The sequence below is a fragment of the Pleurodeles waltl genome, chromosome 6 (genome assembly GCF_031143425.1).
Source record: "Pleurodeles waltl isolate 20211129_DDA chromosome 6, aPleWal1.hap1.20221129, whole genome shotgun sequence".
Taxonomy (NCBI): domain Eukaryota; kingdom Metazoa; phylum Chordata; class Amphibia; order Caudata; family Salamandridae; genus Pleurodeles; species Pleurodeles waltl.
This window is the reverse complement of record NC_090445.1, coordinates 24,066,414-24,092,060: the sequence shown is the minus strand read 5'-3', so window position 1 is coordinate 24,092,060 and position 25,647 is coordinate 24,066,414. Positions and strand designations below refer to the sequence as shown.

The 25,647-nt window shown below is 46.7% G+C and overlaps 1 protein-coding gene across 2 annotated transcripts in view; it reads right to left on the bottom strand.

Annotated features, from left to right (window-relative positions):
* The window catches only part of NUP214 (nucleoporin 214), a 387,516-nt gene that overhangs the window by 256,403 nt on the left and 105,466 nt on the right, over nucleotides 1-25,647 (bottom strand). For both annotated transcript variants that reach the window (XM_069237075.1, XM_069237076.1), the window contains exons 21-24: nucleotides 5,547-5,630; nucleotides 4,255-4,521; nucleotides 2,860-3,018; nucleotides 1,142-1,250 (exon numbers count right to left, since the gene is read on the bottom strand). In XM_069237075.1, the coding sequence (XP_069093176.1) occupies nucleotides 1,142-1,250; nucleotides 2,860-3,018; nucleotides 4,255-4,521; nucleotides 5,547-5,630 (619 nt within the window). The remainder of the gene's footprint in view (nucleotides 1-1,141; nucleotides 1,251-2,859; nucleotides 3,019-4,254; nucleotides 4,522-5,546; nucleotides 5,631-25,647) is intronic.

Below are 25,647 nucleotides of genomic sequence, written 5' to 3'. Positions count from 1 at the left end.
AACCCTGCCACCTGTTACCTTGGATGTTGAAGGCAGATCCTCCGTCTTGTCCTTAAATGCATGCAGCTTCTTGGCTGACTTACTGCTTGTAGGGGATAGGCTCTCCACAGACCTCTTCCTTTTCTTTGAGGTCACTGAAGTGTCACTCTCCTCTTCAGAAAGAGCTTCCCTTGCCTTCCTTTTCTGGAGCCAAAGTAGGAGCCTGGCTTCTCTGTCCCTCAGAGTCTTGTTGGGAAAGGTGCTGCAGATCTTACAGTCCGTGACCTTATGCTCTGGATGTAAGCAATAGATACATTCCTTGTGAGGGTCCTCACAGTGCAGTCTCAATTTGCCACAGGTCCCACAAGGCCTAAACAGACCTTTTCTTGTAGACATGATGGAAAAAACTTCTGTAGAAAAATGAAGTGAAAGTTTCTAAGATTTTCTCTTGAAGAGATGGAAAACTGAGCAGAGCTCAGGGAGACTCCCTTACACACGACGTGCGGTAGAAAATCTGACAGACTGAGCCTCTGTGCTGAGGGTTCTAAAGGGGTGGTCACACTTGATTGGTTGAAGTTTGGGCCCTTTCTAATGAGGCTGATAGTTCTACAATTGAATATGCTTTTTCCTATTGACTTCAATGAAAAAAAAAAAAAAAAAAAAAAGAAACAATTCTATTCATTGCTTTCTATGTACCGTGGGGCTCCCACTTCGACGACGGGGAATGATTCAAGCATGTGAATCTATGAAAGATACCCCAATACTGGAGAATCAGTACTACTAACATAAGAACGAAGTGAGGTCAGTGTGTTACATTTCATCAACACGCCCAATGACGAGTGTCCTAAGTTCAAAGGTTAGTCATACCATCATTCACAGGGAGGGAAGAGATTTCCTCATCTCCTCCAAGTGGACTTCTTTCAGTGGACAAACCAGGCTCCACCTTACTAACATTTAAGAGTGCCAGAACATCAATCTAAATGATCCTAGAGCACAGCAGCTCTCCAAAAAAAAGGGTGCATACTTAACAAGTTAGCACACTAAGAGCAGGGCTGCAGAGCAGCAGTCTACAGCTTCCTACAGCAACTGAAGTCCAGTACCTGGTTACACTCAACCATGCGCTGGGCACCATGTAAGTACTGAGCACAGAATCTGCACTTACCCGATGACAGCAGGGCTGCTGATGGGTGGGCCACTGCTCCTCAGCTCCATCACATTTACAACCTGTGGCACTGCTTTCAAAGTCGATTCAGTGAGAGCGGGGTTCACGGCTGTTAAATACAAGGAAAGGTGAGGTTAACCCCATTCTTATAAAGGAAAACTACAGGTGAGACTGCATCCAGCGAATGAACCAGGCTTCTCACACGTGGCACAGTAAAGTGGCATACACCACCTACCTATGAAAAGAAAAAACAGGGCAGGACAATATAGAGGGAAAAGGCAGGCCACCTACCACAACGCTTAGAGAAAAGGGGACTGGGCACCACCATACAATGCAAGAGGGGGAATGGCAACCCCCCTTCGGTGTGGGAATACGGAGCAGTGCGTACCATTTCCAATGCAGAGGAAAGGGAATGGGGCTTCGCGCCACCCATCCATGTTAGAGAGGAGAGAGGGTGCCACCCACAGATGTGCACAGAAAGGACAAGACACCTCTCCCACTATTGTAGGCAGGCTGAAAACGCCTCTATTCCCGATTTTAAAGGTGGTAAAGGCTTGCTCTTCTCCACAGAGAAGGTACTGGGCACAACTCTAACAAGGAAATACGTGACATGTCCAGATAAGAAGCAAGTGTAACTGACCTCACAAGTCTGATGGTGGCCGCTCACCGCAGTAAAAGAGTGATCGTCTCTAACAAATGAATGCTCACAGAAACACAAAATGCAAAACATTTTGGGACTAAAAAAATTCTAGCTCTATCCTAAAAAAATAAACATGTTTCTATGATCTTTTAGAATGCATCATCAAGTCTATTTAGTGTTGGTAGGTTTGTTAATTTTAATGGGTGCACCTGTCTTCCATACTGCCTTTATTGTATGTCCACTAGAAAGAAGCCTGCGGCAGGCAGTAGCTGACTATGACCCTAGAGGACACGCAACACACACAGAATATCACAAACCGTGTTATCAAACAAACAGTGGCTCAGGCAGAAAACTGTCTCTTCATTTGCTTCTGTGGTAATGTGATCAGAACTTGAGAAGAACAGGGGTTGTGGTATGTTTGGTAATAAGAACATTTGTGGGGAGCAGAGAAGCCAAGTAGTGCATTGGGGCGGAGGGGATGGGCTTGTGTCATAACCCGAGGGCAGGGAAGTGCCTTGGTGTCACAGGGGCTGCATGGGCAATGCATGTGCCTGTGGATGGAGGCAATAGCAGGGAATTTATGTCATGCAGATTACCCTTTCCTTTGTTTTGTGCTGAGTGAGGCCTGGAACGTGACCCTTCTCTTGCGGCAAACAAATACTAATAAATGCACAAGCCACTTCTTCAGCATATGTTCAGTCTGGCACTTCACTCGGGAAACAAACCAACTTGTTAATGGGAGAAACAAAGAAATGATGGGTGGACTGCTTGAATGAATGCCACCCACCGACGTCTGCTCCCAAACAGGAAACAACAATTCTACAAATTAGCCTTCATCAAGCTCCAATAGTAAGACAGTCAATTGTGAACTGCCGGCCATTTTCCCCTGGACCAGGAAAACAAGCAAAGGCAGAATGAGTGCAGCCTGGTTGGGCAGATTAATGTCCAGAATAATCATCCATGGTTCAGATTAATTCAAACATCCCCATCCACCACATTTTGTTGACTAAACTTCTTAGTGAGACCCAGTGGCCTTTGAGGAGTTCTGCACACCATGTGTGGGTTGTGGTGAACTTACCCGGAGACTGGATGCCCATTTGCCTCCGGAGGGCTGCTGCGGCGGCAGCCTGCTGGGCAGGTACTGTGGTGCTGGGCAAAGGAGCGCCATGTTTGACAGTTCTGGTTGCCAGCTTGGTGCTGTCTGCTCCAGTAGGGACAGCGCGGTTTGAAGCAGGAACTAACATGAGAGGGGAGTAAATAAAAACATGTTGATGCACAAATTAGCTGAGATATAAACACACAAATGTACAGATAGAGCAGTCAACGTACAGGAAGTTCACAGATTAAATGTGCAGCAGAATGAAGCTTACAGCACATAAACATCCTGTGCCCTCCTGAAGCAGGAGTTGCAATGGAACAGGTAAGGTGAATCCACTGGATCATTTCAATGTCAGTTCAATGTCCTTTTTCACCCAGGACTTACTAAGATATGGCACTCGCTGTCATGGCATAGCTCTATGTGAGGCACAGTTCCATCAAGGAAACCTGCTGCCAGCAGCAGCATCCAAACCTTGTTCAGAAAGGGGCTTAAGGTGCTGATGTAGTTCACTACCAGACCTTTTCAGCAGAGAGTTCATCTACCAGCCATCGCAGAGGAAAGGGAAGTCGGTGGTCCTCCCTCATGTTGAGAGCCACATTTTGTGAACCACTGGTCACCAGACCCTAGTTCTGCTAATAGCAATTTTAAAACGTAGAGTGAGCTCTGACATGGTCGCGTTCAGTGGAGGAAAAACACAGGGCATGTCTGAAGAAACAGGGTAGGGCACCAGAGCTTTCCTAAAGCCACGTGTATGACTTCCATTCGACTACACTCTAAAGACAGCCCCTACAGCTCTCAAAGCAAGACGGTGCATGCTCCTTTAGTATAAGTTCCTCCCCTTACCAAGGACCTCTGTGACTTTCAGACAGTACACACTCCCTAAAAGGGTCCCGATGCTCACCAAAGATCTGCACACCGACTCTATTCTTAACAAGGGACAGTACTCTCTCCCACAACACTGCACCTGAATCAACCAAGGCTCTACAAGCTCCTCAGCATCAACTTTTTCAAGGTCATGCACAGACGCCTCCAGCAGGGCAGCCGACCTTCTCCATACAACATCTGTCTGTTATCAGGGCTCAGCATGCCCTCTTGTGCTCAGATCCTCAAAACCTATATCCACTCTCCAGTAATGATCCATCCGCTGCACCGTTACTGTGTCGCCTGCAACTCAGTTTCCCTCTCACCAGATAAGGTACAACTCTCTTCCCCCTCCCCTTCTGCTATTCTAAAATTCTGGTCACAGCCCCCTTGATCTCAGGAGGCAAAACCCACAATCCATGAGCAAAATGACTCTCAGACTACAGATGGGTCCATCAGTGAGAGAGGTGGGTGCTGACTGGTGGATCACTGCAAAGCTCACAATACACTCACTTTGGGGCATGGCAGGGCCCACGCCAAGCTGGTTCTTCCCAAAGACAGGAGGCTGAGAAACTAGGCCAGGCTGAACAGAGGGGGTCCGGACCACCGGTGCATGCCGTGGGAGCCGGATGGGTACCACTTCCTCCGGTACTTCCCCCTGTTCCTCCTCCTCTTTGATCTCCTCCGGATCTGGAGCTTGTGAGATGGACGAAGTGGAACTAACTTCATCAAAGTCATCTGAAAACCTTGGAGACAGGAAAGCTGAACGGGACAAATTTGCTGTTGAAATAAAAAACAGATTAATATAGCAATGAATTGTGCAACTGTGCCAAACAACAATTCATGTGTCAGGTCTGCCCAGACAGATGAGACCTCTTCCATTCATTAGCCACATTATGTACAAAATAAAACTCTCCCAACATTACGCAGACTCGGACTCCTCAATCTCTCTGAACGTACCTATCACACAAGCCTAAACACCATCACCATTAACCAGAGTCCGTACAAAGTCATGTCGCTCACTATCCATCCTCGACTGTATACATATATCCAGAAGCCTCCACCTGAACAACAGAGTCAAACTTCACTTCTTTACTTTTAGATCAGGCAGAGTCAATCGTTCCAGTGTTCTCTCAGACTCTGCCACCATGCCTCACAGTGGCAATACAGTCAGTTACTTTCTCCTGCAGTAGGTACAGATGAAAACCCTATGTTATGTACCTACATATCATACTCTGTGTGTCCTTCCAATGTATAGATCTCACATCAATTTGTAAATGAGGACAGAGGTTCTTCCTAGATATTCCTTCAGCAAGGGAGGCTGAGGGTGAGTTGAGGGAAGGCGATAGCCAGTGACCCACCACTGAAGTCGCCTCATATTTGGTGATCTCATAAGCTGATGGAAGGACAATGAACAGGAATGATAGGACCCTGCATAATCACATCAATGCACAGAACCCTGGCAATGCTCAAAAAGGGCATTTCATGACCAGACTGCCCAGGCAAAAGCGTTATTACAAATACCGACCAGTTAGAAAAGGCCAAAGTGAGTTTCTTTCTCCTTCAAAGGCCTGCATCCTAAATTTAACTTTTTATAACAATTCTGTGAAATTTTGCAAATAAAAGGTAAATTCAGTAATCACAGGTCTCTATGAGTGAAAAAGTCCTCAATTATGCATGTTTTCTGCACATATGGAAAAAAAGCATGCACTAACCGTACCACAGCATTACACCAGTAGATGCGGTTACCTTTTCAAAATACAATAATATCTTACAGCACCTGTGCACAGTGATGTGGACGGTACCTGGAGCTGTGGATCGCACAGGAGGAGTCTTTCTCTTGGACAGGAAATTTCTCAATTGGGTCTGCTTTGCAGGGGAAAGTTTTCCTGTGGAAAATAATATTTCTTTATCACAATACTTAGTTTGGAAAACATGCACAGACAAACAATACACTCTCTTTCGTGGAGCCCAATCAGCAGGGTGGGCAGAAGGGGCTCTGGACACTGCAGTTTAAGACCTTTTAAAAATGTGCTTAAATAGGGGGCTGCTGCACACAACTGTCAGGTTTGGGGAAAAGCGGTGGGAATTGCAGTACACATTACTGCAAAATGGGGCACTGAAAAGTAAGTAGGCTAAAGATTTACAGAGGGTTATCTGAGAACACAGCTGCAACCTTACTAGAGAATTGTAATCTATCAGTGTTCGCTCACCCCTAAGAATGCCACTAAACACTACAGCAGGCAACCGGCATGTTGCAATGGGTTGTTCATGCTTGCCACTCTACCCAAAGAACCTCCCAACCTTTTTTTGTGCAGCAAAATCACAGACATACTCATCTCCCCCCCCCATACACAAGGGGTCATGGGTCCTTTTTCAAATCTCAATGAAGGTTAGTAACCCATCTACTCTTTCAAAGGAGTCTGCAGCCCATTTTGTGGCACTGAGCTAAGGCACATATTATTACCCAACATGTTTAATGTTTATATAGAGCACCCTTTTCTTTAGAGCCAAACACGCTTTAATAGAGACATTAAAGTGTAGACACCTTTGACTTGTTTTTGGATAAAAAAAAAAAAACAGTCATGTGCTCAGGAGCTTACTGTTGTTCAGGATCACAGGGGAACCTGCCCAAGCTCACGACGGCGGGGGAGCCTGCCCATGCTCACGACGGCGGGGGAGCCTGCCCATGCTCACGACGGCGGGGGAGCCTGCCCAAGCTCACGACGGCGGGGGAGCCTGCCCAAGCTCACGACGGCGGGGGAGCCTGCCCAAGCTCACGACGGCGGGGGAGCCTGCCCATGCTCACGACGGCGGGGGAGCCTGCCCATGCTCACGACGGCGGGGGAGCCTGCCCATGCTCACGACGGCGGGGGAGCCTGCCCATGCTCACGACAGCGGGGGAGCCTGTCCACACTCAGAACCCTCCTTAAACTGCGAGTTACCTGGAGCCAAAGACCCGACGCCTCAGGACATCTCTGCATCCGTCCGCTGAGGAGCAAGGTGTCCCCATGTCTCCCAGTCTCGTGAGACCTCAGCCCACTTGGCTTGGTCGGACTGGACGCCCAGTCCACACTTGCAGACTGCTTCTGTGGGCCCCCTGCAACCGCGAGTAACTCCAGCACCAGACCTGACACCACTGCACCAGAGCCCACAGCCTGAGGAAAAGTGGACCAACGATGCCCCCACATGCCCGAGGACGTCAAGGATTGAGCTCCGCTGTGGGTTCCCCCAGAATGACTTTCCAGTCCTAGCTTGCATCAAATTTGTGACTGTACGGTTTCCCTTTTAAGTGAATGGGACACCTGACCCCGTAACACACCTCTGGCACTGAATGCACCAGAGCCCCATAGGATAGCATTACAGCGCCCAAAGAATTGCACTGTCAATTTTCAAAAACTGTAAAAATCTATATAGCTTGAAAAGTACTCACCTCATTCCGATGATCTTTAATATCTAAGTTTCTATAAAAGTATGTGTTATTTTTATAAATTGCTGTTGGATTTCTTAATTGAGTGTGTTTCCCTTACTCTAGGAGTGTGTACCTTACATGCTTAGCACTACCCTCTGATACGCCTAACTGCTCAACCACACTACCACAAAAGAGCATTTGAGGCACCATTTGTGCCTCTGTAATACCCTGGGGGTTTGCTTGGACTCTCTGCAGTGTACCTCATTTTGGTCCACTACATTAAGAGCCCGCTCCCTACAGCCCCCAAGTCCTTACCTGCAGCACCTTTCTAACCGGACTGATCCCCATGGACTTCAACAGGGAACTGGACTCTGAACTACACCTCTGCACCCGGCCGCACCAGTGTCACCCGAGGTGACCCGTTGGAGTGGGCTAGGACCCTACCCGATACTCCCTTAAGTCTGGAAGATTGGTCCTGTAAGTCACTGCTGAGTCCTAGTTGCCGTATATGTTTTTCCTTAACAGATTAACATTGCAGCTTCAGAAAATTGTAATAAGTGTCGACTTTTCAAAATTGTAAGAATTTCTATTGCAAAACGCACTTGATCGTATTGATTCTGGTGCCTAAACAAATATAAAGATACATGTCATTTTAGTAAACTGGTGTGGATCTCCTTCTTGAGTCATGTGCCTCATTTACTGACTGTGTGCCTATTGCAGATGTCTAACAGTCCTTTCTGATAAGCCTAAGGCTGCTCGGCCACACTATCCCCTAAAAGAGCACCTTGGGATTGCTAGAGCAAGTCTCTGTCCACTTACAAGGGAACACCTGGACTCTTTGCACGGTAAACCTCATTTTGGTATACCATATAAAGAGCCAACTTCCAACACTGGTGGCACAGCGGTAGGATACAAGACTAGACATTTGCTGTGCTACTTGTTTTATACGTGATTCCACTAAGGAATCCAAAATTGTCTTTAGGTAAACATTTTTTCCAATATTAAATTTTTCTAAATTGTTTAAAATTAACTGTTAAGTCCCCCAAGTCAAAACTGTTTAGAATTTTAAAGTTCTGTAGTTAGTTAGGTCCTTTTAGAAGTAGACTTAGATTTTTTTTTCTAAGTTTCTAATAAGGTCCCAATAGCTTGAAAACCATGACTGAGGTAGCAGGTTCATCCCAGGAGCTTAACCTGGGCCCCTACAAAAACCTTAAGTTGGTCCAAACCAAAGCCCCCTGCCAAGCATGAAAACTTGCCATGGAGACTAAACCCACTAAAGCCTATGTGAAAGACTTGCTTGCAGAAAATGATAGAGGCATGGGAGGGAAAGAAACCCATAATGAGAATGGGGAAGATGATGCGGAAGAGAATGAGGACTCCCTGGGGAATCACACAGGTAGTAACCCCACTGGAAGTATGTCTGACAGTACCCCAGAAGATACAGATAGCGAAGATGCTGATCTTCAAAAACTAGCCAAGAGGACAGGCTTAGCGGCTAAACTCTTAGCAATAGAAAAGGAATTAATTGAGGTGGGCCTAGGACCCATCTCAGGTGGCAGCAAAATTGTAAATAGGGAAAAAGAAGAATCTTTTAACCCTAAGATTCACAAAGGGATTGTCCCCAAATTTACAGAGGGTGATGATATCACCATATGGTTCACAGCCTTTGAGAGAGCTTGTAAACTAAGCAAACTCTGCCAAAAGTATTGGGGCTCTACTCTGGGAGCGAGCTGCTTTCAGGAAAGTGTAGGGTTAGACTCCTGAAGCTGGATGAGACAGATGCTGAGTTATATGACTGCATGAAGGAAACCCTGATTGAGGGCTTTGGACTCACCACTGAGGAGTACAGGATCAGGTTCAGAGAGACTCAGAAAACCTTGAGTCAGTCCTGGGTAGATTTTGGAGACTTTTCAGTGAAAACACTAGATGGCTGGTTTAAGGGAAGTGAGGTGCAAGATTATGATGGGCTATAATTTGCTTATCAAAGAACATCTTTTAAGTAACTGTACTTCTGAAAAGTTGAATAAATACCTGGTGGACCTGGGTTGGGCCTCTCTCCAGGAGCTGGGGAGGAAGGCTGATCATTGGGTCAAAACTAGGGTGTCCAAAAAGAGCTGTGGAGGGTTGTGACCAAAAGAAAGAGGTTGCTAAGCCCCCACAAGGGAAAGATGGCAGACAGTCTAATGAAGAAGATAAAACATCTTCTGCAGGTCCCCGAACACCTGTCCAGGAGGGCGGGCCCAGAGGCAATTCACAATGCAAGGGTGGGTACCAGGGTAAAACCTGGCATTCCAAAATGTTTGGCGCTTTGACTGTAAATAGGAAGGGCACAGAACCAAGGACATGTCCTGTCCTAACAACACACCAACTAGTAAACGTACAGGGGTTGCCAGTGTAGCCTTTGAGGATGGTTTCTCTGCTTAGGACATCCTTGTAGCCTTAAACTGAAAAGTGGGGCCACCTGGTGAGCTGGTGGTTCCAGAGGAAAGCAGTCACTTCCACCACCTACTGGTGAATGGAATCCCAGACACTGCCCTTAAAGACACCAGTGCCAGTCACACCATAGTGCATGAACGGTTGGTATTCTCAGACCAGTACTTGCCAGGTGAAGCTAAAAAGGTAAGGGCTGGCCCAGGGGAGGTTACTGTTAGGCCTGTTAGTTTAGTACCCCTAGACATAGATAGGCCCCTTAGAAGGAGCAGGGTGGTAGTCAGTCCAGACTCCCCTCTTGAGTGTCCCCTAGGCAATGACCTACCAGAGGTTGGTATGAACCCAAAATAGGAACCGGCCCAGTACCAGACCTTCCCGAGAATGCTGGAGGTGCCAAACCTGCAGTTGACACAAGTAGGCCCCAGAAGAAAAAGAAAGAGTGGGAAGGGTAAGAGTGGGAAGGGTAGGCAACTTTTAGTCAAAGTTCCAATTAACCAAGGAAATCCTGTCCAAAGATGACCCTGGTGTAGCCTTACCTGACCCACGAAAGGAGACTGGGCTTTTGTTGCAGTAGTCCCCCCACTTGTTTGGGGCAACTTTGACTGAAGTGCACTGGGTTCCTGCTAACCAGGTCCCCAGTGCCAGTGTTCTTTCCCTAAAGCTGTACAACTGTTCTGCATTTGGCAATACCTTTGGCACAACTGTAAGTCCATAGTAAATGGTACCCCAGGTACCTAGGGCATGAGTACCAAAGAGGGTCCCCAAGGGCTGCAGCTTAAGGACCCCACACCTAGCTCATGCAGACTGCCAGTGCCGGCTGCGTGTCTTGGTGAAGCTAGAAAAGCCATGCCCACTAACAGTGCATGCAATATATGTAAGTCAACCCTACAGCAGGCGTTCTAGCCCTAAGGCATGGTGCATTATATCACATGTTAGGACATATCTGCAAGAGCAGAAATTACCCTGCTATGTCCTTGATTCTTAGACATATCTGGCTTCCCTAAGAGATGAGGAGATGCTGACTCCCCTAACTCGGGCCCATTTGGCACCTGGACAGGCGAGAAAATTAGTAGCAGGCTTCAGGCCAGTTCCACCCCTAAGGTGGACTACCTGATGTGGACACTAAATTTGCTAGTCTGCCATCTTGGTGATGGCAGAACTGGGAACTATGGGACAGGGTTATGCCCACTTTCCATTGGAAGTGGTCATATAGTGGGCATAGTGACCCCAGGGGTCAGTAGCCAATTGGGTACTACCCTACACTCCCCTAATGCTCCTAAATCCAGTATTTAGGGGAGTCCCTAGCATCAGGAAATAAGATCCTGCTGACCTGAAAGAAGGAGGACACTAAGGAGACGTAAAAGCAAGAACTGAAGACCAGTGGCTAACTCGGCACCAACCCTGCCAGCTGACTTCAACAACTGCAACAAAGTCGCCTCGTCCTGCAGCTGCTTGTCTCTCCAAAAGCCTGGGAGGACTGCCAGCCTTCATCCCAGAACCGAGAACTCACGGAGAGTAGTGAAGCTGCTCCCCTGCATCTTGCAGGCCCCTAGGAAGAACTGCAAGGACACCGGACTGCCTAAACCAGAGACCGGAAAGCACTCCTGCACCTGTGCCCCCTAGCCAGAGTTGAACTGGGCCAATGGTGCTAGCGTGGGCCCCAGACCCTCCAGAGATGAAACCCACCTTGGTATCACCAGTTGTGGACTTCCTGACAATGCTTGAAGCCTCTTTGTGCAGGCTGCGAGTGACCCGGAGACAGAGACCTGACACCTCTGAACCCGGCCACCCCGACAGAGGAGAAGAGAACTAAAGTTGTTCCCACATCACCCAACCTTGTGAGACCCGAGCCCATTTGTTGGTTCAGCCAGAATGGACCCCAAGTCCAAGCCTGCTGGCTTTTTCTGATGGCTCCACTCTACTGCGACTGCCTCTGGTGACAGAATCCAGATGCTTAAGAACACCTCTGCATCCAGCTGCCTGGGACCCAGGAGACGAGGACCAAAGGTGTCTCCACGGCCCTGAGCATCACAAGTTCTGAACCCCTTTGTTGGTTCACTCGGACCAGCCCCCAGTCTCTACCTGCTGCGCCTTTCTAACCGGACCGATCCCCACTGACTTCAATGGGGCATCCAACGCTGAACTGCACCTCTGCACCCGGCTGCCCCATTGCCGTCCGAGGTGACCTGTTGGTGTGGCCTAGGACCCTGCCCTTTAATCATTTTCCGTCTGGAAGATTGGCCCTGTAAGTGGCTGTTGTGTACATTTTTATTCCATTAGGTTAACATTGCTATTTCAGACAATTGCACTAATTGTTGACTTTTCAAAACTGTAATAATTTCTATTGTAAAATGTACTTACCTGATCGCATGTGTTTGTTTAGGCACCAGAATCAATACGATCAGGTAAGTACATTTTGCAACAGAAGGAAAATGTCACTTACCCAGTGTACATCTGTTTGTGGCATGAGACGCTGCAGATTCACATGCTGTGCATTATCCTGCCATCTAGTGTTGGGCTCGGCGTGTTACAAGTTGTTTTTCCTCTAAGAAGTCTTTTCGAGTCACAAGACCGAGGGACTCCTCCCTTTCGGCTCCACTGCGCATGGGCGTCGACTCCATCTTAGATTGTTTTCCCCGCAGAGGGTGAGGTAGGAGTTGTGTATATAGTAAAGGTGCCCATGCAATGGAGTGAGTATGTATGTACATAATGTGTATAAAAATAGTATATATTTACAAATGTACAAGTTTCATCAACTTGTAACGGCTACAGGCTCCCGGGGAGGCGGGAGGGCACATGTGAATCTGCAGCGACTAATGCCACGAACAGATGTACACTGGGTAAGTGACATTTTTCGTTCGATGGCATGTGTAGCTGCAGATACACATGCTGTGCATAGACTAGTAAGCAGTTATCTCCCCAAAAGCGGTGGCTTAGCCTGTAGGAGTTGGAGTTGTCTGAAATAATGTTCGTAATACAGCCTGTCCTACTGTGGCTTGTTGTGTTGTTAACACATCTACACAGTAATGTTTTGTGAATGTATGAGGCGTAGACCATGTGGCTGCCTTACAGATTTCTGTCATAGGTATATTTCCTAGAAAGGCCATTGTGGCGCCTTTTTTCCTAGTGGAGTGCGCCTTTGGCGTAATAGGTAGATCTCTTTTTGCTTTAATATAGCAGGTCTGAATACATTTCACTATCCATCTGGCAATGCCTTGTTTGGATATTGGATTTCCTGCATGAGGTTTTTGGAAGGCTACAAACAATTGTTTTGTTTTGCGAAATTGTTTTGTTCTATCAATGTAATACATTAGTGCTCTTTTAATGTCTAACGTATGTAAGGCTCTTTCGGCTACTGAGTCTGGTTGTGGAAAAAAGACTGGGAGTTCCACTGTTTGGTTTAGGTGGAATGGTGATATAACTTTTGGTAAGAATTTGGGATTTGAACGGAGAACCACTTTATGTTTATGTATTTGTATAAAGGGTTCTTGTATAGTAAATGCTTGTATTTCACTTACTCTTCTAAGAGATGTGATAGCTATTAGGAAGACTACTTTCCAGGTTAAGTACTGTATCTCACAGGAGTGCATGGGTTCAAATGGTGGACCCATGAGTCGTGTCAATACGATTATTGAGGTTCCACGAGGGGACTGGTGGTGTTCTCGGTGTATGATTTTTTTTAAACCCTCCATAAATGCTTTGATGACTGGGATTCTAAACAGTGATGTTGAATGTGTAATCTGCACATAGCCAGATATTGCTGTGAGATGTATTTTGATAGAAGAAAATGCTAGTTTAGATTTTTGTAAGTGTAATAAATAGCTTACAATGTGTTTTGCGGAAGCATGTAGTGGTTGAATTTGATTATTATGGCAGTAATAAACAAATCTTTTCTATTTGTTTGCGTAACAATGTCTTGTGGTTGGTTTTCTAGCTTGTTTAATGACCTCCATACATTCTTCTGTAAGGTCTAAATGTCCAAATTCTAAGACTTCAGGAGCCAGATTGCTAGATTGAGCGATGCTGGATTCGGGTGTCTGATCTGTCGTTTGTGTTGAGTTAACAGATCTGGTCTGTTTGGTAGTTTGATATGAGGTACTACTGACAGGTCCAGTAGTGTTGTGTACCATGGTTGGCGAGCCCAGGTTGGTGCTATTAGTATGAGTTTGAGTTTGTTTTGACTCAATTTGTTTACCAGATAAGGAAGGAGTGGGAGAGGGGGAAAAGTGTAAGCAAATATCCCTGACCAACTCATCCATAACGCATTGCCCTTGGACTGAGGGTGTGGATACCTGGACGCGAAGTCTTGTCATTTTGCATTTTCTTTTGTTGCGAATAGGTCTATTTCTGGTGTTCCCCAGCATAGAAAGTAATTTTGTAGTACCTGGGGATGAATCTCCCATTCGTGTGTTTGTTGGTGATCCCGACTGAGATTGTCGGCTAACTGGTTTTGAATCCCTGGGATTTACTGTGCTATTAGGCGAATGTGATTGTGAATCGCCCAATGCCAAATCTTTTGTGCTAAGAGACACAGTTGTGATGAGTGTGTCCCTCCTTGTTTGTTTAGGTAATACATTGTTGTCATGTTGTCTGTTTTGACAAGAATGTTTTTGTGGGCTATTAGTGGTTGAAATGCTTTCAATGCTAGAAACACTGCTAACAGTTCTAAATGATTTATGTGCATTTGTTTTTGGTTAACGTCCCATTGTCCCTGTATACTGTGCTGGTTGAGGTGTGCTCCCCACCCCATCATGGAAGCATCTGTTGTGATCACATATTGAGGCACTGGGTCTTGTAATGGCCGCCCTTGGTTTAAATTTATAGGGTTCCACCATTGAAGCGAGAAGTGTGTCTGGCGGTCTATCAACACTAGATCTTGGAGTTGACCCTGTGCTTGTGTCCATTGTCTTGCTAGGCACTGTTGTAAGGGCCGCATGTGTAGTCTTGCGTTTGGGATAATGGCTATGCATGAAGACATCATGCCTAGGAGTTTCATTACAAACCTCACTTGATAGTGTTGGTTTGGGTACATGTTCAATATTACATTTTGGAAGGCTTGTACCCTTTGTGGACTTGGAGTGGCAATCCCCTTTTGTGTGTTGATTGTTGCTCCTAAGTACTGTTGTATTTGGCACGGTTGTAGATGTGATTTTTGGTAGTTTAGGGAGAACCCTAGTTTGTGTAGTGTTTCTATGACGTATTGTGTGTGTAGAAGACACTGTTGCTGAGTGCTGGTTTTTATTAACCAGTCGTCTAAGTAAGGGAATACGTGCATATGCTGTCTCCTGATGTGAGGGGCTACTACTGCAAGGCATTTTGTGAATACCCTTGGGGCTGTTGTTATGCTGAATGGTAACACTTTGAATTGGTAATGCACGCCTTGGATTACAAACCTTAAGTATTTCCTGTGTGAAGGATGTATGGGTATGTGGAAATAAGCATCCTTGAGATCTAATGTTGACATGTAGTCCTGTTGTTTGAGCAAGGGAATCACGTCTTGAAGTGTCACCATGTGAAAGCGATCTGATTTGATGTAAAGATTCAGTGTTCTGAGGTCTAATATGGGTCTCAGTGTTTTGTCCTTTTTTGGAATTAGGAAATACAGGGAGTAGACACCTGTTCCTTTTTGATGGTTGGGTACTAGTTCTATTGCTTCTTTTTGTAACAATGCTTGGACTTCTAGTTGTAACAGGTCTAAGTGTTGTTTGGACATATTGTGTGCTCTTGGTGGCACATCTGGTGGCAATTGTAGGAATTCTATGCAATAACCATGTTGGATAATGGTTAGGACCCATGCGTCTGTTGTTATGTGTTCCCAGTTGTGGTAATACCTTAGTAATACCTTGTGGTAAGTCTCCCCCCCACTGGTGTTGCGTGTTGGGGGTTTGTGACATTGAAGTCACTGTTTGGTTTGTGGGGTTTTTGGGCTCTGGAATTTCCCTCTTGCTTTAGGGAACTGTCCACCTCTATATTGTCCTCGAAACCCTCCTCTTTGATAATGACCCTTATATGTGGGTCTGACTTGCGAGGTGGAAGGCTGTGGTATGGGCACAAAACCCCCCTCTAAAGTGCAGCTTCCTAAAAGTGCCTCTGCTCTGTGGGGAGTAGAGTGCGCCCAAGGCTTTGGCCGTGTCCGTGTCTTTTTTCAGTTTTTCTATTGCCGTATCCACCTCCGGCCCAAACAATTGTTGTTCGTTGAAAGGCATATTCAGCACAGCCTGCTGGATTTCTGGCTTAAATCCGGAGCTCCGTAACCATGCGTTTCTACGAATGGTTACTGCCGTGTTCACTGTCCTTGCCGCCGTGTCTGCTGAGTCCATAGCCGACCTTATTTGGTTGTTAGAGATAGTTTGGCCCTCCTCAACAACCTGTTGGGCACGTTTCTGGAACTCTTTGGGAAGGTGCTGAATGAGATGTTGCATTTCATCCCAATGTGCCCTGTCGTATCGAGCCAGTAGAGCTTGAGAATTGGCAATCCGCCATTGATTGGCTGCCTGTGCTGCCACCCTCTTGCCTGCCGCATCGAATTTCCGACTTTCCTTGTCGGGCGGTGGTGCGTCTCCTGAGGTTTGGGAGTTTGCCCTTTTTCGGGCTGCTCCCACTACCACCGAATCAGGAGTTAATTGTTGTGCGATATATACAGGGTCAGTTGGGGGATGCTTATATTTCTTCTCCACCCTAGGCGTGATGGCTCTGCTTTTTACTGGGTCCTGAAACACTTGTTTGGCGTGTTTTAACATGCCTGGCAGCATTGGCAAGCTTTGGTATTGGCTGTGAGTAGATGACAAGGTGTTGAACAAAAAGTCGTCCTCTATGGTCTCTGCATGCATTGCTACATTATGGAATGTAGCTGCCCTTGAAACCACCTGCATGTATGCAGTGCTGTCCTCAGGTAGTGACGGCCTTGCCGGGTAGTAATCAGGACTATTGTCTGAGACCAGTGCATCATACAAGTCCCATGCATCCGGGTCATCTTGAGTTATCCCCGTGTGTGTTGGCGACTGCATCAATGGTGGGGTTGCTACCAGGGACAGATGTGGCGAATGTAATGGAGATTGCTGTGGGGAGAACCTTGGTGGTGTTTTCTCTTTAGCCACTTTCGCTTTTGGCTGCATTTCAGTTTCTTGGAATGCGAGCTTGCGTTTAATCTTTATTGGTGGAAGAGTTTGAATTTTCCCCGTGTCCTTTTGTATATGCAATCTCCTCTGGGCATGGTCTGGCTCTCCCATGCCCAGTTCTTGTTCAAATCTGTGCTCTTGTAATTGTGTTGAAAGGCCATGCTCTTCTGTATAGGAGCCCTGTTTCGGCTCCAAGGCTGCATGTTTCGGCACCAAAGCTTTTTGTACAGTTTTTTTCGGCTCCGAAGAAGCCTTTTTGACTTTCGGGGTGCCGAACTCTCGGTGCCGAGTTGGGTCGGAGCCGGTATCTCGACCGGAGTCGGATGTCTTCGGCTGGTGGGAGGCCTTTTTCGATGCCGATGTTTGGTCACCGTGTTTTCGGGTTAAGCCATGGCCTGTTGGCGGTGGCATCCCCTTGGCCTTCATTATTTTCGAGTGAGTCTTTGCCGGGGCTGGTTTACTCACGGTTTGCTGCGTCTTCGGCTCCTGGACGAGTCCGAATATCGAATGGAGAATCTCTCCTCTTCTTCGAGGTCAATGTTCTCAGCCGGTGTCGACGTCATCTGGAGTCTTCGAGCTCTTCGATCTCGTTCTCTTAGTGTTTTCTTGGATCAAAATGCCCGACAGGCCTCGCAAGTATCCTCCCTGTGTTCAGGAGACAAACACAGATTACAGACCAAGTGTTGGTCTGTATAAGGATACTTTGCGTGGCAGTTGGGGCAGAAGCGGAAGGGGGTCCGGTCCATGAGGTTTGAAGATGGACGCGGTCGGGCCGACCAGGCCCCGGTGGAGAGTGGAAGCCCCGAAGGGCCGCCGGAGCGCTTCTTTCTTCGGTGTCGATGTGCTAACACTAAACCGGTGCCGAGCGCGAACAATACCGTCGAATATTCCGATAACTAACTTTTCCGAACCGAAATACGGAGCGAAGAGGAACACTTCCGAACCCGATGGCGGAAAGAAAACAATCTAAGATGGAGTCGACGCCCATGCGCAATGGAGCCGAAAGGGAGGAGTCCCTCGGTCTCGTGACTCGAAAATACTTCTTCGAAGAAAAACAACTTGTAACACTCCGACCCAACACCAGATGGCGGGCTATGCACAACATGTGTATCTGCAGCTACACATGCCATCGAACCTGTTGTTATCTCCTCCCAATGTTTGTAAAATTGGCTTAATCTTCCCCCCACAGGTGTTATGTGATGGGGATGTGTGACTTGTGAGTCACTGCTTATTTTGAGGACTTTTGGGGCTTTGGAATTTTCCTCTACTTCTTTGGAATTGTCCCCCTCTATATTGCCCCCGAAAACTTCCCCGCTGATATTGGCTTTGGTAAGTGGGCCTGGTTTGTGATGTTGTGGTTTCTGTAGGTTGTCCTCGAAACCCTCCCCTAAAAGGTGTTTTGCAAAATGTGCCTCTGCTCTGCGGGGAGTAGAGTGCGCCCATGGCTTTTGCCGTATCAGTGTCTTTCTTGAGTTTCTCAATAGCAGTGTCGACTTCCGGCCCAAACAACTGCTGTTCATTAAATGGCATATTTAGCACGGCTTGTTGAATTTCCGGGTTGAAACCTGACGTGCGGAGCCATGCGTGCCTTCTTATTGTTATTGCAGTATTTACTGTCCTTGCAGCCGTATCTGCTGCACCCATTGAAGACCGTATCTGATTATTAGAGATACTTTGTCCTTCTTCCACCACTTGTTGTGCTCTTTTTTGGAACTCCTTGGGTAAGTGTTCTATCAAATGTTGCATCTCATCCCAGTGAGCTCTGTCATATCTTGCCAAAAGTGCTTGTGAATTGGCAATGCGCCATTGGTTTGCTGCTTGTGCTGCAACCCTTTTGCCCGCAGCATCAAATTTGCGACTCTCTTTGTCTGGAGGTGGTGCGTCCCCCGAGGTATGAGAGTTTGCTCTCTTACGAGCTGCCCGACAACTACTGAGTCTGGAGTTAACTGCGTTGTAATATAAACAGGATCTGTTGGCGGTGGCTTGTACTTTTTCTCCACTCTTGGAGTTATGGCTCGGCCTTTAACAGGATCCTGAAAGATTTGTTTTGAATGTTTTAGCATTCCTGGGAGCATAGGTAGTCTTTGGTATTGGCTATGAGTGGAGGATAGCGTGTTAAACAAAAAGTCATCCTCAATTGGTTCGGAATGCAAGGTGACGTTATGGAAAGCAGCTGCCCTTGCGATCACCTGTGTGTAAGATGTACTGTCCTCAGGAGGGGACGGCCTGGCAGGGTACGAGTCTGGGCTGTTGTCCGATACTGGAGCATCGCAAAGGTCCCATGCATCGGGATCATCTTGACTCATGGCAGTATGAGTCGGGGAGTGCATCAGTGGAGGAGTTGCTACTGGTGATGTGTGCACTGATGGTGGTGGAGAAGGTGGTGGAGTTGTTTTCTTTGCCACCTTTGCCTGTGGCTCCTTGTCCTTTTCTTGAAAGGCAAGTTTTCTTTTTATTTTAATTGGAGGAAGAGTGGTTATCTTCCCTGTGTCTTGATGACTGTGGAGCCTCCTTTGAGTATAGTCTGGCTCTACAGCTTGAAGTTCCTCTCCAAATCTATGTTTTTGCATTTGGGAGGCCAATCATTGTTCCTCTGTATAGGAACCTGTTTTCGGCTCCGAGGCTGGATGTTTCAGAACCGAAACTTTTTCGGACGTCTTTTTAGGCTCCGAAGAAACCTTTGTAATTTTCGGCGTGGTGGTGTCTCAGTGCCGAATTTGTTCGGGGCCGCTGTCACGGTGCCGAAATTTCTCTGAGCCGATGTCTCGGGTCTGAGATTGCTGTGTGGCGGTATCTCGACCGGAGTCGGATGACTTCGACACCAGCGTGCCCTTTTTCGGTGCCTTGGCTCGGTCACCGCTTTTTTGGGTTAAGCCCTGGCCTGTTGGCGGTGGCGTCCCCTGGGCTTTTGTTGACTTCTCGTGAGTCTTATTTTTCGACGTATTACTCACGGTTTTCGGTGTTTCTTCGGCCTCGAGCTCTTCTGAGTCCGATTCGTGGATAGAGAAAGCTTCCTCTTCCTCCTCGAAACGCTCTTGTTCTGTCGGCGTCGACGCCATCTGCAGTCTTCTGGCTCTTCGGTCTCTTAACGTCTTTCTGGACCGAAACGCTCGACAGGCCTCACAAGTATCTTCCTTGTGCTCTGGGGACAAGCACAAGTTACAGACCAGATGCTGATCTGGTATACGGATACTTGTTATGGCATTTTGGACAGAAGCGGAATGGGGTCCGTTCCATCAGCCTTGAATTCACACGTGGCCGGGCCGACCAGGCCCCGACGGGGGATCGAAAAAACCCCGAAGGGCCACCGGAGCTCTTCTAAATTCGGTGTCGATCTGTTGTAACTAACCCGATACCGAACGCAAACAATACCAAAGTTTTTTCCGAGATTCTAACTAACTTTCCGACCCGAAACACGGAGCGAAAAGGAACACGTCCGAACCCGATGGTGGAAAAAAAACAATCTAAGATGGAGTCGAAGCCCATGCGCAATGGAGTCGAAATGGGAGGAGTCCCTCGGTCTCGTGACTCGAAAAGACTTCTTCGAAGAAAAACAACTTGTAACACTCCGAGCCCAACACCAGATGGCGGGATGTGCACAGCATGTGTATCTGCAGCTACACATGCCATCGAACATATATATATATATATATATATATATATATATATACACATATACACACATACATCCACTAATACCTGTTATTTTCATAAATTGGTATAGATCTTATTGAGTCATGTGCACCATGCCTACTGAGATGTCTAACACTCCTCTCTGATAAGCCTAAGGCTGCTCACCCACACTACCCCCTGAATGAGCACCTTGGGATTGCTACAGCAAGCCCCGTCCGCTCATAAGGGAATACCAGGACTCTTTGCACAGTATTGAAAATGTCACTTACCCAGTGTACATCTGTTCGTGGCATCAGTCGCTGAGATTCACATGGTATGCATGAGCTCGCCATCTGGTGTTGGGTCGGAGTGTTACAAGTTGTTTTTCTTCGAAGAAGTGTTTTCGAGTCACGGGACCGAGTGACTCCACCTTCTGTGCTCATTGCGCATGGGCGTCGACTCCATCTTCGATTGTTTTCCCCGCAGAGGGTGAGGTAGGAGTTGTACTATAGTAATAGTGCCCGCGCAATGAAAAATGTAAGTATGTACCTATTAAAGGATTAAGTAATATATATACAAATGTACAAAATTGAAGGTAACTTCTGAACTGCTACAGGCTTCCGGGGAGGTGGGTGGGTCCATGTGAATCTCAGCGACTGATGCCACGAACAGATGTACACTGGGTAAGTGACATTTTCAGTTCGATGGCATCTGTCGCTGTAGATACACATGGTATGCATAGACTAGTAAGCAGTTAGTTCCCCATAAGCGGTGGTTTAGCCTGTAGGAGTAGAAGTTGTCTGAAATAGAGTTCTTAATACAGCTTGACCTACTGTAGCTTGTTGTGCGGATAGCACATCTATACAGTAGTGTTTGGTGAATGTGTGAGGCGTAGACCAAGTGGCTGCCTTACATATTTCTTGCATTGGGATGTTTCCTAAAAAGGCCATTGAAGCACCTTTTTTCCTTGTTGAATGTGCCCTGGGAGTAATGGGCAGTTGTCTTTTTGCTTTAAGGTAGCAGATTTGGATGCATTTAACTATCCATCTGGCTATACCTTGTTTTGATATTGGGTTACCTGCATGAGGTTTTTGGAATGCAATAAATAGCTGTTTAGTTTTTCTGATGTTCTTCGTTCTGTCAATGTAGTACATTAATGCTCTTTTGACATCTAATGTATGTAGTGCTCTTTCAGCCACAGAATCTGGCTGTGGGAAGAATACTGGTAGTTCTACCGTTTGATTTAGATGGAATGGAGAAATAACTTTTGGTAAAAATTTTGGATTAGGTCGTAGGACGACCTTATTTTTATGTATTTGTATAAAAGGCTCTTGTGTTGTGAACGCTTGAATTTCACTTACTCTTCTTAGAGATGTAATGGCGATGAGAAAGGCAACTTTCCAGGTGAGGAATTGTATTCCGCAAGAGTGCATGGGTTCGAAAGGTGGGCCCATGAGTCTTGTTAGAACCACGTTTAGGTTCCATGAAGGAACAGGTGGTGTTCTTGGTGGTATAATTCTTTTAAGCCCTTCTATGAATGCTTTGATAACTGGTATCCTATACAAGGAAGTTGAATATGTAGTTTGCAGGTATGCAGATATTGCTGCAAGGTGTATTTTAATAGAAGAGAAGGCTAGCTTTGCTTTTTGTAAATGGAGCAAGTAATTTACTATATGTTTTGGAGTTGCCTCTAGTGGTTGTATCTGATTATGATGGCAGTACCAAACAAATCTTTTCCACTTACTTGCGTAGCAGTGTCTAGTGGATGGCCTTCTGGCCTGCTTTATGACTTCCATACACTCTTGGCTAAGTTGTAAGTGTCCGAATTCTAGGATTTCAGGAGCCAGATTGCTAGATTCAGCGATGCTGGGTCCGGGTGTCTGATCTGTTGGTTGTGTTGCGTTAACAGATCTGGTTTGTTGGGCAGTTTGATGTGTGGTACTACAGACAGATCTAGCAGTGTTGTGTACCAGGGTTGTCTTGCCCACGTTGGTGCTATTAAAATGAGTTTGAGTTTGTTTTGACTCAATTTGTTTACTAGGTAAGGAAGGAGAGGGAGAGGAGGAAAAGCGTAAGCAAATATTCCTGACCAGTTCATCCATAGGGCATTGCCTTGGGATTGCTTGTGTGGGTATCTGGACGCGAAGTTTTGGCATTTTGCGTTCTCTTTTGTTGCAAATAAGTCTATTTGTGGTGTTCCCCAGAGTGTGAAGTAGGTGTTCAGAATTTGTGGGTGGATTTCCCATTCGTGGACTTGCTGGTGATCTCGAGAGAGATTGTCTGCCAGCTGATTCTGGATCCCCGGAATAAACTGTGCTATTAGACCAATTTGATGGTGGATTGCCCACTTCCATATTTTTTGAGCTAATAAGCTTAACTGCGTTGAATGTGTTCCTCCTTGTTTGTTTAGATAATACATCGTTGTCATGTTGTCTGTTTTGACAAGGATGTATTTGTGGGTTATGATTGGTTGGAAAGCTTTTAGTGCTTGAAAAACTGCTAATAATTCTAGATGATTTATATGCAGTTTTGTTTGATGTATGTTCCATTGTCCTCTTATGTTGTGTTGATTGAGATGTGCTCCCCACCCTGTCATGGAAGCATCTGTTGTTATTACGTACTGTGGCACTGGGTCTTGGAAAGGCCGCCCTATGTTTAAATTTATACTGTTCCACCATAGAAGCGATAGGTAAGTTTGGCGGTCTAGCAACACCAGATCTAGAAGGTGACCCTGTGCTTGAGACCACTGTGAGGCTAGGCACTGTTGTAAGGGCCTCATGTGCAGTCTTGCGTTTGGGACAATGGCTATGCATGAGGACATCATGCCTAGGAGCTGTAGTATTGTTCTTGCTTGTATTGTTTGGTTTGGAGACATGTGTTGAATGACCCTGTTGAAATTGTGGATCCTTTGTGGAGTTGGCGTTGCTACTCCTTTTGTCGTGTCTATTATGGCTCCTAGATATTGCTGTACTTTGCTTGGCAGAATGTTTGATTTTGCAAAGTTGACGGTGAACCCTAGATTGTAGAGGGTTTGTATGACTTGATTTGTGTGGTTTGAGCATTGTGTGAGCGAACTGGTTTTGATTAGCCAGTCGTCTAGATACGGGAACACATGTATTTGCTGCCTTCTGATGTGTGCAGCGACTACTGCTAGGCATTTTGTGAATACTCTTGGAGCGGTTGTTAAACCAAAAGGCAATACTTTGAATTGGTAATGTATTCCTTTGAATACAAACCTTAGATATTTCCTGTGTGATTGATGTATTGGTATATGGAAATATGCGTCCTTGAGGTCTAGGGTTGTCATGTAGTCGTGTTTTCTGAGCAATGGTAACACTTCTTGTAGTGTGACCATGTGAAAGTGGTCTGATTTGATGAATGTGTTTACTACCCTGAGGTCTAGAATTGGTCTCAGTGTTTCGTCCTTTTTTGGTATCAAGAAGTACAGTGAATAAACTCCTGTGTTTATTTGTGTGCTTGGTACTAATTCTATTGCATTTTTTTGCAGTAGTGCTTGAACTTCTATCTCTAGAAGCTGTGAATGGTATTTTGATAAATTTTGTGATTTTGGTGGTATGTCTGGAGGGAATTGCATGAATTCTATGCAATAACCATGTTGGATAATTGCTAGGACCCATGTGTCTGTAGTTATTTTGTCCCATGCTTCGTAATATTGATGTATCCTCCCCCCCACTGGTGTTGTGTGGGAGGGGTGAGTGACGTGTGAGTCACTGCTTGTTGGTAGTGGTTTTGGGGCTTTGAAATCTTCCTCTATTCCTAGGAAATTGCCCCCCTCTATACTGGCCCCGAAAACCTCCCCTGTACTGTCCCTGGTAGGTGGGCGGTGCGGACTGTGAGGTGCTAGCTTGTGTGGCCTGACCCCGAAACCCTCCTCTAAAAGGTGTTTTGCGGAAGGTGTTATAAGATCCTCTGCTCTGCGGGGAGTAGAGTGCGCCCATGGCCTTGGCAGTGTCAGTGTCCTTCTTGAGCTTTTCTATGGCTGTGTCGACCTCCGGACCGAACAGAAGTTTCTCGTTTACTGGCATGTTAAGCACTGCCTGCTGAATTTCTGGCTTGAATCCAGACGTTCTGAGCCATGCGTGCCTACGGATGGTAACCGACGTATTAATGGTTCTTGCGGCCGTGTCTGCTGCATCCATGGAGGAGCGTATTTGATTGTTGGAAATGTTTTGACCCTCCTCAACAACCTGTTTTGCTCTTTTTTGCAGATCTTTTGGGAGATGTTCAATGAGATGCTGCATCTCATCCCAGTGGGCTCTGTCGTATCGCGCTAGCAGCGCTTGTGAATTTGCGATGCGCCACTGGTTTGCTGCTTGGACAGCAACCCTCTTCCCGGCTGCATCGAACTTCCTACTTTCTTTATCTGGGGGAGGTGCATCCCCAGAAGTGTGTGAGTTTGCCCGTTTTCTGGCAGCCCCTACCACCACAGAGTCTGGTGGCAGCTGAGAGGTGATGAATACAGGGTCCGTAGGAGGCGCCTTATACTTTTTGTCCACCCTAGGCGTCACTGCCCTACTTTTAACTGGCTCCTTGAAAATGTCCTTTGCATGGCGTAGCATGCCTGGGAGCATCGGCAGGCTTTGGTAGGAGCTGTGGGTTGAGGAGAGGGTGTTAAATAAAAAAATCATCCTCTACTTGTTCCGAGTGTAGTTCCACATTATGGAATAGTGCTGCTCTAGCCACCACTTGTGAGTAGGCTGTGCTGTCTTCCGGTGGTGATGGCCTAGTTGGGTATGTGTCTGGGCTGTTATCAGACACTGGTGCGTCGTACAAGTCCCACGCATCCTGATCTTGGTCATCGTGGCTCATGGCGGTGTGAGCTGGCGAATGTGACGGGGTGTAAGTTGGCGAAGCCGGAGTTACAGGTGGAGGCGAGGGAGGAGGTGTTACCTTTTGTGCTGTTTGTTGCTGAGGAGTAAACTGAAGCGTTCTCTTTCGTTTGACAGGTGGAAGGGTACTGATCTTCCCAGTCCCCTGCTGAATAAAGATACGCTTTTGCGTGTGATCCACGTCAGTGGATTGCAGTTCTTGTTCAAATCTATGTTTCTTCATTTGAGAAGACATAGAATGCTCTTCAGTGTAGGAGCCAGAAACAGGGTCTGATGTCGCTTTTTTCGGCTCCGAAAACCCTGTCGATTGTTTTTTCGGCTCCGAGGTAACCTTCCTCTTTTTCTGTGCCGAAAATTCTGGGCCTCTATGGTCTTCGGCGCCACTGTCTCGGCGTCGATCCGTGTCGACACCGAAGTCTCGGTGTCGATGCTTCTGTTTAGCAGTCTCTCGGTCTCGAGGAGGCTGCGTGCCGGTGTCTCGACC